Here is an 18914-nt window from a genome sequence, read left to right as displayed (position 1 = left end):
AAAGGACCTTCTTGGTCAGGAGACGCAGCAAGCACTGTGGTGGCCCAGAAGAGAGGTATTGAATCCCATCCAAACAATTCCTGTGACCTCAGGAAACCAAGGAAGGACCCAGTCACTGACTCTCTGGATTTGCCTGCCTGGACAGCTGTTGCCACAGCCCCAGGATGGTGGCACTAAATTATTCTAAAGTCATTAGTCCAATGCAGAGTTTGCCTGGAGGATATTATCTTACTAGCAGCAGGCAAAAGCATCTAATGTTCTGTGCCCAATTGAGAGGATTATGGCGCGTAGCAAATGAATAGCAATGGCCTGATCCAGAGAAGACCAGAGCAAAATCATAGCTGGTTGACAGAAGAGAAGAGAAATTGCAAGTAGCGGGTCACGTTGGGGGGCAGGAAAAGGAGCCTTGGCAGATTACATTGCACTGAGGCAAAGGGCTACAGGTTTCCACCATTTGTTCCCCCAAGACTGGGGATTTCCTGCCTCTGTCCTCTGCCAGGCTTGGTCCTGCTCTCAATCACAGCGGAAAGAAATAAGCCAGGTGAGAAGCTCCAGATCTTGCACACTGAACTATGTGAAGTTTCATGCGAGGATGTAGAGTTGTAAACACTGAGGATTAGTCAGCACTATCTGTCACAGGGGGGGGTCACATTGTTGGGTCCTCATCTCAGTTTCTAGGCGCCCCATCAGGGACTATCCTTATTCTTCATCCAGTGTTTCTTTGAGAAGAAAAGTCTTTGCTGACTTCTCCACCACTGGCTCCCCAGAGCAAAGGCCACCTGCCAAGGAGACCCCTCTGCTGCCCATGGCAGAGATGGCCCAAACCCTTAGGAAGAGCCGCTGGGATAGAGATCGGAAATAGGCCATCAGAGAAAGCAACAAACCAAATAAATCCGGGGGGAGGGGGGGCAAAAAACCCTTCACCATTTCGAAACTCACTAGATCTTGTGTACTTTTTGCCTAAGAAGAACCAACTGTGGCCAGTGGAGGGAGTTTTTAATGGCACATAGGCAGATCCAGATGACTCCTGCTTGCCTGTCAATTCTTCGTTGGACTCTCCCAGCTAAATGTTGCACTATATTATTCTATGAATTCGAACCATTTTTCGGTGGAATCATGCTCTATCTCACCCCATTCCTTGATACAACTAGGCCTAAGAATAAATAATAAGCACACACATACTATATTACTTTCATCTTTCCCCACTTTGCAAGTTTCTACCAATTGTGGTGTTTCAGTTCTTTGGCTCCTGGGCACAGGGCAGAACTCTCTGTACTCTGCATAATGCTCTGGCTTTGCTAAGCCTCTAGACCTGTGACGGTGAACCTATGGCATGCATGCCAGAGGTGGCACGCAGAGCCCTCCCAGAGGGCACACGCACCGTCGCCAGCTGCTCTTCTGGTTTCTGCCATATTGGTCTTTGCAGGCACCACAGCACCGGAAAATGGCCTGGAAATGGCCAAAAACACGGCAGTATTCCGGGCCATTTTCAGGCCATTTTCCAGTGCTCCAGTGCCCGTGAAGACCAGCTTGTGCCCACGGAGACCATTACAAAAACAGCCTGAAAGTGGCCCGAAAGACAGTAGGAATAGCAATAGCAGTTAGACTTATATACCGCTTCATAGGGCTTTCAGCCGCTCTCTAAGCGGTTTACAGAGTCAGCATATATTGCCCCCACAGTCTGGGTCCTCATTTCACCCACCTCGGAAGGATGGAAGGCTGAGTCAACCTTGAGCCGGTGAGATTTGAACTGCCGAACTGCAGATAGCAGTCAGCTGAAGCGGCCTGCAGTACTGCACCCTAACCACAGTGTTTGTTCAATGGCACACTATTCCAGGTTTAGGATCTAGGCACGCAGTCTGACTCTGAACATGCACAAGTCCACGTTCTTTTCCTTGGAGGACTGTAAAAGTTCCACCCTGAAGGACGCACCCTACGATGCCCTTTTGCCCCTGAGCTCCCCATGGACTCGGAGGGATTATAGTCAGCCTCACCATCCAGGTAGGAGCCTAACCTTAACCCAGGTTACAATGGAGTCTCTTCCTGCTTTAGGTCACCCATATGAAACTTCTTCTGTACTGGAACTGGAACCAGTTTAGTCTACGGGGAAGATGCTGGCCTGGAGACCAGGAGAGGGTCCCGACTTAGCCATGAAAGCCGGCTGGGTGACTTTGGGAAAGTCCCTCTCTCTCAGCCCAACCCACCTCACAGGGTTGTTGTTGAAGGGAAAATAGAAGGAGCATTATGTATGCTCGCTGCCTTGAGTTACTTATAAAATAAATTAAAGTCAGGATAAAAACCAAATTAATCAATCAACAAAAAAAACCATGCTGCAGAACACAGTCAGTTTCTAGAGGAAGCAGATGGGACTAAACAGAGGAAATCCCACTAAACTGGAAGTCCCTGGAGGCGAGACGGTGGGGGGGGGCTGCTGCATTTATCTAAAAGCTTCAGACCCATCATGAAACGTGCTGGCCCAGAGCTTCCAGCCAGAAATCATGATTAGACATGGGAGTACTTTGCAGAAACACACGGGCCTGGGGAAGCTGCTTTTGGGGATGGGGTCTGAGCGCAGAGCTCTCCTTTTGTGAGGAGCTGGGACTGAGTAGGCAAACCCCTCCATAGCTCCAGGCTGGATGCAGCCAGCACCGCCCAGAGCGCACGGCTAGGGAGGCAGCCGTTCTCTTGCTCCGTCTTTCTTGAATTGTGTTATCAGCAAAGTTTTGCAAGGTCCAGAGAGGGAGGAAGCGCCACTACACAGAGGCAGCATCTTTAAAGCCAGCAAAGAGTGGGTTTGGTGTGGGGGAAGCAGGGGATTGACTGGAGTGATACTTTATTGACATAGGCTAGACCGACAGACAGACTTCGAGAGCTGGGCTGTCCCTCCCAGTAAATTAATCTGAGCTGATTTCTCTGTTCCTGAAGCTTAATAGATGCTTTTGCTTCTGTAACTGTTTCTGCCTAGTTTCTGCAGGGTCATTTCCCTGGCCCTTTCCTGGCTGTTCAATTTACAGTGCAGTTATCAGCCGCGAATTCTCCAAATTAAAATTGTCAGAAAATAGGTCTTTGGATTCCTTGGATAATCTGCTCTCTGACGCCACAAGGAGGAATAGCTAACGTGGTGCTTCCTAACCAGCCAAAGGGAGCACTTTGGTGCCCTTGATGGTTATCAATCCTTGGCTGCTCATACTTCGGACAAGGGTATCCGAAGCCCCCCACTCAGCTTACCTTTGGGCATCCACCCTTCACCCATCCTTCACCCAGATTCAGCCAGAGAAACGGAGGTGGCTGTCTGTCACAGGAGCAAGGTGGGCTGATCCTGGCAATGGATAAACCTCCAATTGAAAGAGGCCTCTGTCTACTTGGCTCCCATTTCTGGAGAGGAGCAGATGAGCCCATGTAATTATTATAATGTCTACTACTCCTAATTTTAACAATGGTTTCTTCTCTAGTCCCTGTCCACAACCCTGGCTACCACTCCGGTCCAAAGCCCTGTAAACAGCACCAGGCAAGCATCCCGTGGCCAATTGTACAGAACTGTTTTGAGACCATTAGGTAACCTTACCTAGCCCCCAACTATTAAAGAGTTTTTGGATGTGTCCCTATATTCACATTAAAGGTAGAGATCAGCATCAAAGCAGGGTTTGCAAAGCAAGAGGCCTCACCCCAGATGCTCCAGATAATCAACCACTTCCCATAGAATTTTCCAGGTGGTCTCTCAGAGGTGGCAGTGGAGGACTTAACAGAGATTTGCACCCATTAAATATAATCTGAAACCTGAATCTGCTGCATTGGTACATAATAATACACATCATCAAGATTTCTAAACCATGATTTATTGCCTGTCGTATCAAACTAAGCCATAATAATAATCCTCAAAACAAAGAATATTCTCTGCAGCCTCAAGAAAACGTGTGAATTTATCCCCCATCTTGGAGTTGGTCACAAACTAAGAGTTTGATCTGTGCTACCCTCAAGCCATAATAATTGCATTGTATTTAAACTGATTCACTCTAATTAGTTCAGTGGGACAAAACACGTCAAATCTCTGACAGTAACTCAGATCATGAGGCTTGCAACAACGTTAGTCACGGATTCTACAGCAGAATTTCTGTTGGAGATAAACAGTGGTTCTCTGCTGACACATTGAATTCCAACTGAAAAAAGGGGCTCCTATAATTGAAACATTTCTTCTTTTAATTAATTGCTGTTTGTAAGCAAAATGACAATCCAGCCTACCTCCAGCCAGGATCTGTTCCTGCAGCTCACTCATCTGCTTCCTGTATGCCCTCAGGGCAGCCTCTTTAAAAGACGGGACACCTTTCTTTTTAAGGGGCGCTTTAGCAGGGACAACTGGAACGTTCTTATTTTCGTCTTCACATACATCTAGTTCCTCTCCCACCACCGTGCCTTCCCCGGCACCTTCCCACGCATGCTGATCGGCCACCTGGTCCTCCAAACTGCCACCAGGAGAGGCTCCTCCTCGGGCAACAGCTGCCACCTCCACTTCCCCTTCCTGCACATGTTTCTCCAACTCAGTTGCGCTTGTTCTGCTCTCCAGTTTAGCAAGGACTTGCTCCATGACTTCCACATAATCTGTTTCGAGCTCGCCTGTGGATTCGCTGGGATCTTCCCCATCTTCAGCTCGGTAATAGGATGCCTCTGTGTAAAGGTCAGAATCCAAGGTGGTGCTTGACTCATTAGCAGTGGATTGAGACAGTGTCCGAAATCTCCCCATAAAGGACGACCCGCTGTCCTCACAGCCACTTAAACTCTGGGTGCTCTTATTCCATACCACTTCCAAAGCTGACCTTGCCCGTTGCAGGGTGTTTCCGAATTTGGGAAAGTGGAGGGTTTTGTCTGAAAGGTCGATGCTCAGCCGGCTGTGCCAAGACTTGGGAGGCCCTTCGTCAGCATCCGTGCTGGGCAATTCACTTTGGCTCCGATACATCACAGGCTTCCTGGTTTGGGCGGGAAAGAGGGCATTGGCTCTGGCCTCCTGCTGCTCAGAGAGCTGGTCGGACCACTGCATTTCAGCACTGGACCCTCCTCCGGAGAGGCAGCGGCTGTCTAGGGCATAATCGTAATCTTCTCTCTCATACCGGGCATCTGAGAACTGGCCAAGGTCTACCTGTTGGTGGGAAAAATCATTTAAGTTATAATCTAAATGTCTGTAGCTCGAGGCGTCTTCTCCGTTGCCTCTGCTCTGGTCTAGCTGATTCCAGTCTTTCCACGGCGAAAGCGGGTCTTCTAAAGAAACCTGAGAGTTGCTGTAATGGCTCCGGTCGCCTGAGGCGCACGCAATCCCATTGCTGACCCCACTGTCGATGGTTTCCGTGTTCTCCATCTCACTCTCAAGTTTGCGAGGGAGGCCTTCTGGATTAAAACCCTGCTCCTGCAGGTCGCCACTCCACTCGGCGGCGGGGTCCCCCTGTGTTCTCTGCCAGAGTTCCCGGTCAGAGAAAGATAAAAGCGAGCTCCCGTTTGTTCTGACGAAGGGTTGGTTCTCTGAGAAATCTTCAGAAAAAGATTGGCAGAGTTTAGAAAAATCAGACTCTGAACGACTGAGCTTTAGTGCCGCCAAGTCGTCCTGTGATGGCCACAGAGAGGTCGCGTTGGAAGAGCTGCTGGCTTTCATGTCCTTCGGTGGGCTGCCCTGACTCGGGAAAGCGTTGCCACCCGGAGCCCTTTTAAGGACATCGCCCTTGTGTTTTGCAGAACTTCTTTTCATCTGTGGTGCAGATTTGGATATTTTTGCATACCTGTCCCGACTGATATCAGATTCTAGTTCCTTGCCATGGTTATCAAGCAACTCCCAATCCTGCTCTCTGGCTCTGAGATCAGCCGCTAGGCACTTCAGATCCATGCTCTCGTACGTCTGAGACGAAGGGAGGCTCCTCTGCTTCCGCTCTCTTGGCTCGCGAGGCAGAATTTCAGCTGAAACCCCAATCCCAGTCCCTTTGAGCTTGTAAGACTTTTTCAGAACCAAGTCTCTGTGCTGGGATGTCTCAAAATAAACAAGGATGGCCCGTGGCTTGGCATTAGGACAGTCTCTCTGTTGTCCCAGTCGCTGGGCAATTTCTATTTTGACAGAATTTTGAGCCTCCGAGAATCCCATTTTCTCTATTAATATTCTGTGCACTACATGTTCAACATTCTCACCCTTCTCCTCTGGCACATTTAAAAACCTAAGACTGGTCTTGCTTCCCGCATGCCCGAGTTGCTTGATATAATCATATACATCACGAGTCTCCCTTCGTGATTGTACAAATCCAGTCCTCAACTGTTCAATTTCATTCTGCACCACTTCCACATTGCTGGAGATCTCATCAATGGACTCCCTGAGGGCGTTGACGTGGCCCCGCAATTCAGAGAGCTCCGTTTCTATTTGGCTGATCCCCTGAAGCTCTTTGAATATCATTTCCATCACATCGTGGGTCTGATTGATGCAACCAGTGGAGCTGAAGCTTGCTTCCAAGGTGCTGGACTTTGGTGGGCGGGCAGTTCTGTCCAAAGACTTGCTCCTCAGGCCCCAGGTTTTTTTCCACATGCTGAGCTCGGAGTCCGAGGAGACGTACTCCTGGCTCTTCTTCCATTTCCTCAACTTCCGTAAAGCACCAAGCTTGAGGCTGTGCAGGGTGCGGTCCCCTTCGGAACTGCCATCTGAAGGGGCAAGACTACTCACGCTCTTCCTGTTGCGTCTCATGGGCATTGTGTGCGATGAGTATTCTTTGCTCCTGTTTTGGTCTTTGGCTTCACTTAAAAATTCTGAGACTGAGCTCTCGTTAGAAGATACGTCTTGAAAAGGATCTTCATTCTTATTTAAGAAAACGGTCTGTTGCAATCCATTCGCAATAGCTGCCCGATAGCTGAAAGTTGGAGACAGAGAAAATTCTTGATTATTTCTCTCCTCTTTAGCTGACCAATTGCGAACAGAAGTGTGCTTAGCTATTTTTTTTACTGTGCTTTTTAAACTAATTGAGAATAGCTTTACTTGTCCAATTTGGGAAATATTTAATTCCTTTTTGCTTTGACAGCCCTCTTGTTTGTTCTTTGTATTGTTTTCCAACTTCTTTGTAAACATTCCTTTGTAAATCCTGGGTATGTAAAAAAGGTTTAGGTTCTGGAGGAGAGCAGAAACCATGGAAGGCAAGCTCCCTTATCCTTCCCCACAAAGACAGCAGTTCCTCCTTGATTCAACCATTTGTGTGCTTCCAACCAACGTTAAGATGAGGCAGGGCTCTCTTAACGAGCCAGGACAATATACACTGTTATGTGTTAACCATGGTTGGCAAGTCAAAAGGCAGGAAAAGTTTCAGGAAGGATCCCACAGGTCTGAAAAATCCTGGTTCTCTTTTCCGTTGCTCCCTGCAGCATCTAAAAAGCAAAGAACACTGTTACTATGACTTCCAAACTAAATTCATAATGTTATACACCTCAAAAATATGGAAAACTTGCTCATCTGACATTTTGATACATAGAATTATTTAAAAAGTAATTTATGACATTTGGAGAAACTGCATTTCCTATCTACAGAAGAAAAACTGATCAAGAGAGAAAGTTAGGTAAATTGTTTTCATGCACAGTTCAACAATTTTTGTGGGTTTTTTGTGAGTTTTGTGGTTAAAAAAATATTTTTTTAAATAAGTGATTTATCAAATTGGAGCGCCTCAACAGAACCTTTACAGAACCTCTTAAATAGGATTCATTGGTAAAAAGAAAGATTAAGGTCAGAGGGTCTCAAGTATGCGAAATGTTTTGTTCAAAGCTATTTGTGATGATCAGTCGAATGTTGAATGTAGACCATAGAGAGAGACCATAGAGAGAGACCATAGAGAGAGACTGCTTGCTAGTAATCCTTTCGACCACACGTAGGAAGATTTGCTCTTTACGCCTTTTTTTAATTGCATCACTAAGAAGTCAGGAGAACTTTGCATATATTCAGAAAGTACCCAGATCTGATGATACCTTCGTCTCTACATCTACCTATTCTGTCTTAGCATTGCTAAAACAAGTCCAACAGAAGAAAATGTCCAATAGCAACCCCCTAAGTGGTACGATGCAAAAGACTGTTATGCAATATGTAATCACAGAGTTAATTTGAAAGAAAAGCTCTAGACATCAAGGAAAAAGGGAAAAAAATAAGGAAAGGGCAGAAGGAATTTGTTCTCCTCAACACCTCTTCTACCTAAGGAGGAAGAGGAGCAGGAAGGGAAAAGAGTAAAAAGAAAAAGACCCTGCATTATTATTATTTTTTGAAATAATGGTGAATATAAAACAATCAGGCAGGATACAAATAATTAAATGTTTTTACAGTATCAGAACACCACAATTTTCTCTGTACAGAGGATTACTATACAAAAGAATAGAAAGTGTGTCTTAATTCCATCAAGACTTTTCTTAGAATCAAAAATCTATCAAGGTATTAAAAATGAACTGCTATAACTCAGAGAACAAAATCCAACAAACATGGTTTGTTTTGTACAATTAGTATGCTTGTTTTCCATTCTAAAAATATGATTATAAGGAGGAGCATAACAGCACAATAAATTATTATTTTCTTATTATATCAATTACATCTAATTTCTATTTTATTTTTGCCAATATGGCAAATCAACTATATGAAGTGATGTTGATAGTTACATTTCCAAAATATTAAACTTAACTTAAATTAAGTTAGTTCAAAGTTAATTAAGTTCAATTCTCCCAGTGTATTCCATAGCCTGGAATTTTTCTCCCTCCTCCTGCCAGAAAGAAGGCTCTCTGACAATGGGGGCTCAGAATTGCAGAACACTATGTCCCTAGAGGCCATCTAGCCCAACCCCTGGCCAAGTGCAAGGCTGGGCTATTAAAGCCTCTCCAAAAGATCTTCTTCTGCAGATCTGCAGAGTAAACAGGGTGGTTCTTTCAGCGCAGCCATTGTGCAACCTTTGTGCCCTGTGCTCCTTATCCATATTTTGGACAGGCTATGGTTTTAAAGGGCTCGTAGCCCACAAAGCTTGTTGTGATAGTCAAGGCAGGATGGCCCAGCACCAGCCAAGTTCACTTCAGTCCCTGCAAGGCACTTGCGAATTTGAAACAAGCTGCAATGCAAAAAAATTTTTAAAAAAAGAAGCAGCAGCAAACTGGGCTTTTGAGGTCAGCCAACACGTGAAGAGGCACTGGTGGGACTAGGCGGCCGAAAGACAGCGCGTGGTCACGTGTCCGTTTTGATTAACGCCGCTCGGAAGCTAGAGCCTCCCAAGCCTCCCGCGGGAGACCCCAAGTCCAAGGCTCCGCCAGAGAACGGCCAGGCATCCCGAAGCCTTCCCTGGTTTGAAGAAGGTTCGCGCCCGCCCGGCAGCCCAACGTGCCTTGCCTGCTGCTCTGCCAAGGAAGGAGGAAGAGGAGAGATTGGCCGGAGACCAGCAGCTGCATCACGGGAGTTGTTGTTCTACCTGCCTCCCTTTGCAGCATCTTGGCCTCAACCACATTTCCTAGGCTCAGCGCTGCGCTCCCCTGCCCGGCCTCGCGTCCTTCTCTGGGCGGCGCAGAAGGGCCCGGGCGAGGGGAAAGACCTGGGGAGGGGGAAGGGGGGACTTCCCCGAGGGCCGCCGGGGAAAGGAGCCCAGGGGGGGACGCTTCACGCGGGGACGCCTTCCGAGGGCATTAATCCCGACTTGTTTTTGCGGGCTGGACACGAACACCCGAAAGGAGTAGAGCGAAATATTTCTTCCCTCTTCGCCGCCATCGGCCGCGCTTCGTTCCGGTCCTCCAAGCGAATCTCAACCTGGGACCCCCCAGGCCGCTCCAGCCCCACCGCTCCGCCCATTTGGCGCCGCCGTCTGTTGCAGGGGAGACGGCCTCCGGGCAGAGCTTCGCGCTAGCGGAAAAGCGGCCCCGCCGACCACCCCGCTCGGCTTCCTTCCTGCGGCGGGGCCAGAGCCGCGGCTCGGAAAGCCCTGCCTCGGCCGCAAAGGGGCCGCGCCGTTCGGTCCGCCTCCTCCGGCCAGCAACCGGGACGGCCTGGGGGTGACCGTTCCCGCCGCCCTGGTCCCGCTCTCGGGGGTCCAGCGGGGCGGGGCGCCAGCGATGCCCCGAGGGAGGCGGGGAGCTCCGAAGGTGGAGCCAGCGCCTCAGCGGCGGTCGCTCGCTCGCCGCCCTCCCTCAGCCTCCCGGGATCCGCCGACAGACGCCGAGCGCGCCCAAACCTCCAGCACGGGGCGGGGTCGCTCGCACCGCGAGGCCTCCTTGCTCGGCCCGCAGCCACTGGCCTCCCGCCCTCAAAGAGGCTCCGCGCCTCGCCAGCTTCCCGGCCTCGCACCGGCAGGCAGCACCTGTACAGGCAGACCGGGCGCCGGGAAAGTGGACCTCGCCCGGCCTCTCGCGACGGCCCCGCGGGCACTTACCGGGGAAACTTGGGCGGCTTCGAGCCTGGCAAACGAAGCGCCTCGGCCGGGCTGATACAAGCGGCTGGGCACGGTTGCGGGCCAGAGGCGCGGCGAGGAGAGGCGCCAGCGATGCCGCCCGTGGGCCCGCCGAGCGAGCGAGCGAGCGAGCGCAGAGCCAAGTGCGGCGCCAAAGCTGCCTCCGCCGGCCGGCGGGCGGTTCCTCGGCGCGCGCCGAGAGCGGAGCCAGCTGACTCCCGACGCTGCTGGTGCTGAGGCTGAGGCTGCTCGGGAGGCAGAGCCCGGCGTGGGCGGAGCGCTTCTCTCCGGCACCGCCCCCGCTCCTCGGGGCCTCGTCTCCGCCCGCGCCAGGGGCAGCGCGCCCGCAGCTCCAGAGGAAAGCGCCTCTGCTCCAGCCGGTACGCGACGCTCTTCCTCCCGCGCTCGCGGAAAGGCTCGGCTGAGGCCCGCTGCTTCGCTGCGATCGAGCCTCCAGCGCCAAGGGCGCTGCACCTCTGCAAAGCGCGGGACACGGCCAGAGCGGCGGCGCCCGGGACGAGGCTTGCTGAAGAAAAGCCCACGTGGCCTCCCGGCGGCTCGGAAGGCGGCAGAGGCTAACACCCCCCCCCCTCCCTTCCCGCCAGCTTTGCCGCATGTGCAGTGGAGCCCCTACGGCTCTCCGAGGTGTTGCAGTTAGATGACGGGGAGGGGGACAACCGCTTCTTGCCCCCCTTAAACTACTGCAGGGGCTGCGCGGTGCGGAAATCGCCCCCCGGCGAAGCCTGACAGAGTTGGCGCTGCGGTCCGCCGCAAAGGAACCTTGGACGCGTCTGCCGGGCTGGGCGCCTTCGAAAGGAGTCGGCGCTTGGCTGAGAGGCTTTCGGCTGGACTCCGGGGAAGCGCCGGATCTCGAGGGCCATCTGTTGCTGGGCTCCCTTTGGGTGCCAAGGCTCGCTCTGCCCGGAGCCAGTTTTGATTGACATCGAAACCTTCCCAAGTCCTCCCCCTCTCAAGGAAAGTGGTGTTTCTGCCAACGGTTGGCGTGTGGGTGGAAGCCAATGCCAGGTCAGTCCACCCATTAATGACAGCCCTCAACACATCCTGCAGACATCCCCCTCTTCCTCCAGCCCCGCAAGGCTTCACTCTGAGACGAAGGCCGCCCCTACCTGGCTGCAGAGCTCGCTGGGCTCCCAAAGCCACGGCCTCCCTGGCTGGACAGGCACCAGCCTCCCTGCCTCGGTTTCCCTCCCCTTTGAGGGGTCCCCCCAAGTCCACTGCAGGCAATGGGACCTCCTGAGGCTTCTGTGGGGAGAGAGAGGGTCCCGTGAAGGGGTTGCCTAACACTTCGTGTCAAAAGTGTAAACACCAATAGAGCCGTTTACTAACCTACATTTTTGAAGAAGGTCACCAATAGGGGAAAGAACTGTGCAGGTCCATCCAAGCAGGATTCGCACTCGGTCTTCCCCCAAGGGCGCCTTTTGAGGAGAAACTCCGCCAGTCGGCTTAGGGCTCACTCACCCTGTTGACTTTGGGATTCTCTGGGCTTCTTTGGCTGAAGGGCCGGCAGAGGAGGGCCTGCCCCGGGGACCCCTTCCGCTGTCGCTTGCTGATGGCACTGCAGCAGCTGGCACGTTAGAAGGCGGCTCCAGAGAGCATCTATTAAAGTCAATTACAAGATTATCGATCTACTACGGTGGAATTAAAAGACCATTGAGGTCTAGTCCTGCCAATAAACTGTCTGGGGATTTTTATGGATTAGCATGTAATAAAATAAGGCACACTTTGTCTGCTTTCTAACAACGTGAGTGGGGAAGATGAATAGTTTGTGCCAGCAGTTGACAAGTGCAGAGGACCAAGTGGTTCATCAAGCTCTAGAAATCTTCTCCCCGCTCCCAGGTCGCACCTTCTGTCCTGCGCGGGAACTTTGCTTTCCTACACTGATGCCCTCCCTCTCCCCACCAGGCATCTCCAAAGAGCTGCTAGGCACATGTCTTTCGGGATCAAAATGCACCTGACCTGGATGACGGTGCGCGTCTGCGCCAGCTGTCCACTTGCAAGGGCTTTGGAGAGAAACCAATGGCTTTGAAGCAGAGCAAAACAGAGCTTCCTTCACTACTAGCGAGGGGTGCAGTGGTTTTGCATTTGAAAAGAGGCCATGGATGCTGGTGCTGCTGGGGACGATGGGTGTCCTGATGACGGGGTAAAGCAGAGTTAGAGTTTTGTCCTGATCTGGGACCAGAGCAGTCACAGCTCAGCGTCTGGAGGAGCTGGCGAATGCCACTTGAGCACCTTTCTGCAATCTTTGCAACATCTTCATGGAGCTTCATGGAGTTGCATCAGTGGACTGGAAAAGGGGAAACCCTCCCCCTCTGCACAAAAAGCGGGGAAATAATAGAAGCATGGGCTCCTCAGCCTGAGACTGAACCTCACAAAATTCTGGAACAAATGATTAAGCAGTTGTCTGTTAGCATTTAGAAAATAATATACTGCTTGTCAGGAGCCAGCATAAATTTATCAAGAATAAATTGTGGCCAAACAACCTGATCTTCTTTTTTTGGCAGGGACCAATTTGGTTGTCAGTGGGAATGTGATGGATATCGTGACTTCAGCAAAGCAGTCAACAAGACCTCCCACAGTATATGACAAAGTGGGGCTTGAATTCTGGACATGGATGGTGGAAGCCAGCCAGAGCCTCTCTCGGCTAGAGGGGAAGGTTAAGACTGCAGGACCTTGCTCTAGGCCCCGCACTGTTCAATATATTTGCAGATTACTTGGATGGGGATTAGGAAATACAATTATAAAATTTGCAAGCAATACAAAGGTGGGCCAATAGAAAATAGCTTAAAGGATAATATCAAGATTCAAGAGGATCTTGGAAAACAGGAATTTTGGGCAAAATTTAGCTAGACAAATTTCAAAAGAAACATGCAAATTTCTGAGTAAGGAAAAATGCCATGAATGGAGAAGAGTCATAGACCAACTTTTCCTTGATCTTTCCGTAGCCATTAGTCATCACAGCCTTTGGGGCCGCTTAAAGAAGCAGGGATGTACTTTTGTTATCCATTTTCCTTTGGTTCTAGTCAGTGTTGGTAGAGAGAGGTCTGGCCCCAAACCTCTGCTTTCCAGGATCTGGAGGATTCAACTCTTTCCCTGGTCCTATTTAATTTCTATATGAAGCCACCGGGCAAGGGAATTTGTTATTTATTTATTATTATTTATTATCAAAATTTATATGCTGCCCAATCCCGAAGGACTCCGGGCGGCTTACAAAAGAGAAGAAAAAAAGAGAAAGAAAACACAAGAAAAAAAAGGCAGTTTAAAATCACAAGGCCACATGCATTCATTCTAATCGGGGCTGGACCTCAACAATGAGGTCAACAGCCCCAGGCCTGCTGGAACAGCCAGGTTTTTACAGCTTTCCTGAAGGCCATGAGAGTGGGAAGGGTCCGGATCTCTGGGGGTAGCTGATTCCAAAGAGTCAGAGCAGCCACAGAGAAGGCTCTCCTCCGGGGGCCCGCCAGCCGACACTGTCTGGCTGACGGCATCTGAAGGAGGCCCAATCTGTGGGATCTTACTGGCCGCTGGGAGGTATGTGGCAGTAGGCGCTCTCGAAGGTACTAAGCCATGTAGGGCTTTAAAGGTAATAACCAACACCTTGAATTGCGTTCGGAGACCAATTGGTAGCCAGTGCAGCTCGCGGAGGACAGGTGTAATTGTAATTTAATAAATTTATATGCCGCCCAATCCCGAAGAACTCCGGGCGGCTTACAAAGTACAAGACTAAAAAGATAAAAAGTTAAAAAATAGGGAAAGAGAAAACAGATTTAAAAAGCAACACACCATACACTCAATCTAAGTGGGGCTGGACTTCGTTCATGAGGTCAACAGTCCCAGGCCTGCCGGAATAGCCAGGTGGTTTTAGTGGCTTTTCGGAAGGCCGAGAGAGTGTAACGTGGGTGTACCTCGGTGCACCCAATATCGCTCGCGCGGCTGCATTCTGGACTAACTGCAGTCTCCGAACGCTTTTCAAGGGTAGCCCCATGTAGAGCGCGTTGCAATAATCCAGCCTTGAGGTGACAAGGGCGTGAGTGACCGTTTGGAGTGCCTCCCGATCCAAATAGGGCCGCAATTGGTGCACCAGGCAAACCTGGGCAAAGGCCCCCCCTGGTCACAGCCGACAGATGATGTTCCAGTGTCAGCTGCGAATCCAGGAGGACCCCCAAATTGCGGGCCCTCTCTGAGGGGTGTAAATTTTAACCCCTCAGGGGTGGTACAAAGTTCATTGCCATACCCTGCTGATGATACTCAGCTGTGCGTATCTGTCAGGCTCTTCAAGGTTATTTCCCAGTACCAATAAAGAGAACATGTGGCTCAATGTTGAACCATGGACTACTTGGTGCTCTCTGAGCTTGGTTGCTTGCTTGCAGATGTTTCATTACTCAACATCATCTCAGTGCTAGTGAGTTTGTGGTTTGCTCTCTGTTTATATACAGCGGCTTGACCTGCCGGTGTTGGTAGCAACGTGGCTTTCTCTTGATTAGGATATCTTTTGCTGCTTAATGTTTGTCGGTTATTAACCCATGCTTATCTGACTGTTAGCAGCTGGAGAAGATGTCTTCTGGTGTTTTTGTTCTCTTCTTATTGTCTGTTTTGAATGATGTGGAAAAGGTGATTTATTTCTATGTGCATGTTGATGGTTGATTTGTCTGAATGCCAAGCTTCTAGGAATCCCTGAGCATTTTGGCAATTTAGCTGGGTCTAATCTTAGGCGTAGGATACTCACACTTTCCCAGTCGAAGCTATGGTTGAGTCTGTCTACGTGTTCTGAAATTAAGGAGCTTTTGTCCTGTCTTCTGGGTGTTGGTGGGCACCCTCTGCTTTTCTTCCGATTTGTCCCAAAGAGTGGCTATTACAGGCTTTACTGCTAGCAGAGGCAGAAGGAATGAGTCGAAACCAGCAGCTACAAATGACATTTCATTCCCCACTCTTTGAAGCCCAATTGTAAGGTCAGCCTCACTTGTGGAGAAGGGGAAAGGGAAATCCTCTTGACAGTGGAGGTGGGAGGGACTACATGTCTGCAGTTCCCAGAAAGGACGGGGATCAAACGTCTCTTCAAAAAGCTAATGTCTGAGCGCCCTCTTGTGGATTCGTGGAGAATTGTGATTTCAGCAGGTTACCTTGAGAAATCAGGCGAAACCTGGAAAACCTCCCCCCCCCTCCCCACCTTGAGCCCCCCCCTGGAAGGAAGTTAATGACTGAATATGCAATGTGGGTGTTGTAATTAAAATGGAAGAAAATTTCAATTTATGAATAATTTTGGGTGTATTGTTATTATTCATAATGCAAATTATTCCCGCAAGATGCTTCTGCATCAGATTCTAAAAAGTAGTTTAATGAACGAATGAAGGCCAATGTACGTGTCCCAGAGTAATGTTGCAGGATCTCATCTGAGTCGGTTACCAGGACCAGAGGTTTGGTCTTCCGGGCTTTCGCATCCGTGCTGGAGCCCATCCTGAGGGAGCTTCTCTCTCTCATCAAACATACACACACTCTCTTCTAGAGAGAGAGGTTCCCCTGAGGATGGGCTCCAGCACGAGTCCGAAATCCCCGGTGACCAATCCAGGTTGGATCTTGGTTTAATTATATTTGCCAATTCTCAGTCTTTTTTTCCTCTCTCTTCTTTCAAATTGGTTTCTCTTGGTTATTTTTAATATATTTTTCTTTTCTAAAAATGAGTTCTTTTAGATTTTTCTTTTTACATATATTGTTATTTTATATCAGTTTTATAGTTTACCTTTATATTTACTATCATAAATATATTTAAGAAAATGTAATTGAATTTTCAGTTGAAGAAACTGAAATAAATTTTAATTGTTTTAAGAAACATTTTGAGACAACGTAACTGAAAGTTTGTAAAATTCAATAACATTCAAGACCAAGCCCTCTAACCCACCCACTCCCAAATAACTGAGCATCGCAAAGGTTGCAGGATTGGCAGATTTCAAACCCCAAGGGAACTCTAAATACTTAGTCAATTTTTGTTCTGCACCAGATCAAACCCTCTATTTTGTATTTCCATTCACTTTTTATGTACACGGTAGTGTACACAAATGTTGACCCAAAAATCTAAGAACTATTGGCTGGTATACAAAACTGGCCAGTTGGGAAAAGGGCCACTGGGGTTCCCAGTCTTGGCTCAGGCGGAGGCCCCGGAGGGAGTCCCAATGGCTGGAAGGTGGTGGCTTGAGAAATATTTAGTTCTCAAACATTTTGGTCCCTCGACCCCTTTACCTTATACTCTTAAAATGACCGAGGACCCCAAAGAGATTTGCTTTATGTGGGTTATATTATATAGCTATTGATATTTGCTGTGTTAGAAATTAAAATTAAGAAATGTTAAGATGTTTAGTTATTTAACACACACAGACCCCCACACACACCCCGGAAGATCCAAGGAGGACTCGGTGGTTGTCTGGCTCCTTCGGGGAACCGCATTTGACGGCCTGCAGCATAAGAACAGCCCAATATGCTGGCTGGCCCCACGCAGTTGGCTACTGAACCCACTGAAGGCACGTGGCTGGGAAGGCGCTACTTGTGTTTTGTCTGAATAGGTGGTCAGCTTACAAACCAACTTTCTTTTGAGAGGTTACTCTTTCGGCACCAATGTGAGGCTTCTGGCAGGGAATGATACAATATTCTCTGTATATTTCCAAAACAGGAAAACATTCATATGAAATGGACATTTTTATCAGCTTTACATCACTTCGATGGCAGGATGTAGCCCTTGTTAATGCTAAAGTCAGCCAAACACGTTTTTAGGAAATTTGACCTTTCTCTTATGGAAAAGTATAACATCCCTGGATCCTCTTCAATTGACTGAAAATCTTCCCTGCTAAACAAGCAAAATAACTGCTAAAGATAATTGTTTTAAAACACTTTAAGACGATGCTGAGGCAATGTAGAAGAAATTGACCCGCAGTTTACGATTTAAAAGGAAAAGGAATAGAATGACCGGAGCCTCCATTCCACCAGGCCTCCTGAGTGCCTGTCAGCCAGCACTCGGGACTTCCCTTCCCAGGGCTGGGCCTCAGAGGGAGAGAAACAGAAGCCAGCAGAGGCGAGTTTTTACCTGCTGAGCCAGGTCCAGTTCTAACCTTCTTTGCAGCTCCCAGCCCACCTCGGAAACGTGACTGGGGGCGGAGGAGGAAGGAGCAGCCGCAGTGGGTCCTTCCCAAGGACACCGGCTGAGTACCAGAGAGCTCAGCTTAAGGAAGCCCCTGGACTGGCCCAGAAGAGCCTCACTTGCAGGGGGGGAAACTTCGTGCTGGTGAGTAAGAGGGAAAAGGAAAGTGGACGATCTCTCCTTCCTCATCTAGTCCCACATAACCTCCTGAATCCAGACTTCCCATTACCCAGAAAGAGTCACTGGGTGTCCCTGAGCACAGCCGCAGATTAGGACAGGTTAAAAGGAGGACGGGGGCCGCTGGGTGGGGACTCTGGGGAGGGGTGTGTGTGTGAGTGAGAGAGAGAGAGAGAGAGGGAGGGAGGGCAGGAGGGAGGGAGGGAGGGAACCTACATGCCGATCTGAGTACAGTCCCCAGTCCCTGGACTTGCCTAGGTTGTTCTGGGGGGGCAACATGGGTTTCCTCAGCTTGTGTACAAAAATATCAAAAAAGTGGAAGTGCGAAGTGTCAGGAGCAGAGCAATAAACGGTGGTGTCCCCCTCCCCTCCAGACCAAAGGAACACCTTGGAAGAAGGATGGTTTTGTTTTCCCATCCTGATGACCAACACTCTTGTGTCCCCTTGCAACAGGGGTAGGTGCTTCTGTGTGGCAGGAACAAAACAGGCTCTGCAATACCAAGAGAGCGGCACAAAGTGAGCCCAAGGTCAGAGTCCCATTAATCTCCTTCCAGCCTTGGCTTGATCTCAGAGCATTTCACCCCCGATGACCTTGCTGACTTTTACTCTGCTGTATGGCTTCTTCCCTCCTTGCTTTTTCAGAGCTTCCAGATCATGCTTTAGCTCCTGTCATTCGAGCAGACACGGGCCTTCCTCTTCAGGCAAGCTTTGGGAGACGCCCCAGTGGGCTACTCTTCCAGGGCCTGGACTGGACTGGATTAATACAGGTGGCTCTTTTACACCTTTGAGGCTGCGGCAGCCTAGCCCAAATCTTTGGGTGGGCTGGTACAAAAATGCAATGAACAAACATGTTGCCACTTCCTTCCTGAGTAGAGGGCAAGTAATTGGCACACCTTCTTCCAAGTCAGAGTCGGCCATCAATTTCACATACTTTCAAAATATCCGAGTAGAATTATAAAAAAAAGTGTGAGTATGAAACCTATTTTTTCAACCACTTGCTCTTTTTAAATGGTTTAAAACAAATTCCTTCAGGATGGCAATACAATAATACAATACAATAGCAGAGTCGGAAGGGACCTTGGAGGTCTTGTAGGCAGGAACCTCATACCGTTTTAGATAAATGGCTATCCAACATCTTCTTAAAGACTTCCAGTGTTGGGGCATTCACAACTTCTGGAGGCAACTTC

At 49.3% G+C, this 18914-nt stretch overlaps 1 protein-coding gene across 1 annotated transcript in view; it reads right to left on the bottom strand.

The window, feature by feature from the left end:
* Nucleotides 1-10598, bottom strand: part of UNC13C (unc-13 homolog C) — a 55362-nt gene extending 44764 nt beyond the window's left edge. Inside the window, exons 1-2 of the mRNA XM_087703885.1 lie at nt 10389-10598; nt 4240-7377 (exon numbers count right to left, since the gene is read on the bottom strand). Coding sequence (XP_087560011.1) covers nt 4240-7144 — 2905 coding nt within the window. The 5' untranslated portion in view covers nt 7145-7377; nt 10389-10598. The remainder of the gene's footprint in view (nt 1-4239; nt 7378-10388) is intronic.
* Nucleotides 10599-18914: the final 8316 nt, after the last annotated feature.

This window comes from Thamnophis sirtalis, unplaced genomic scaffold (assembly GCF_051295495.1).
Source record: "Thamnophis sirtalis isolate CommonGarterSnake01/CBP01778 unplaced genomic scaffold, rThaSir2_p1.2 scaffold_2, whole genome shotgun sequence".
Taxonomy (NCBI): Eukaryota; Metazoa; Chordata; class Lepidosauria; order Squamata; family Natricidae; genus Thamnophis; species Thamnophis sirtalis.
This window is presented reverse-complemented; position numbering and strand designations above follow the sequence as displayed.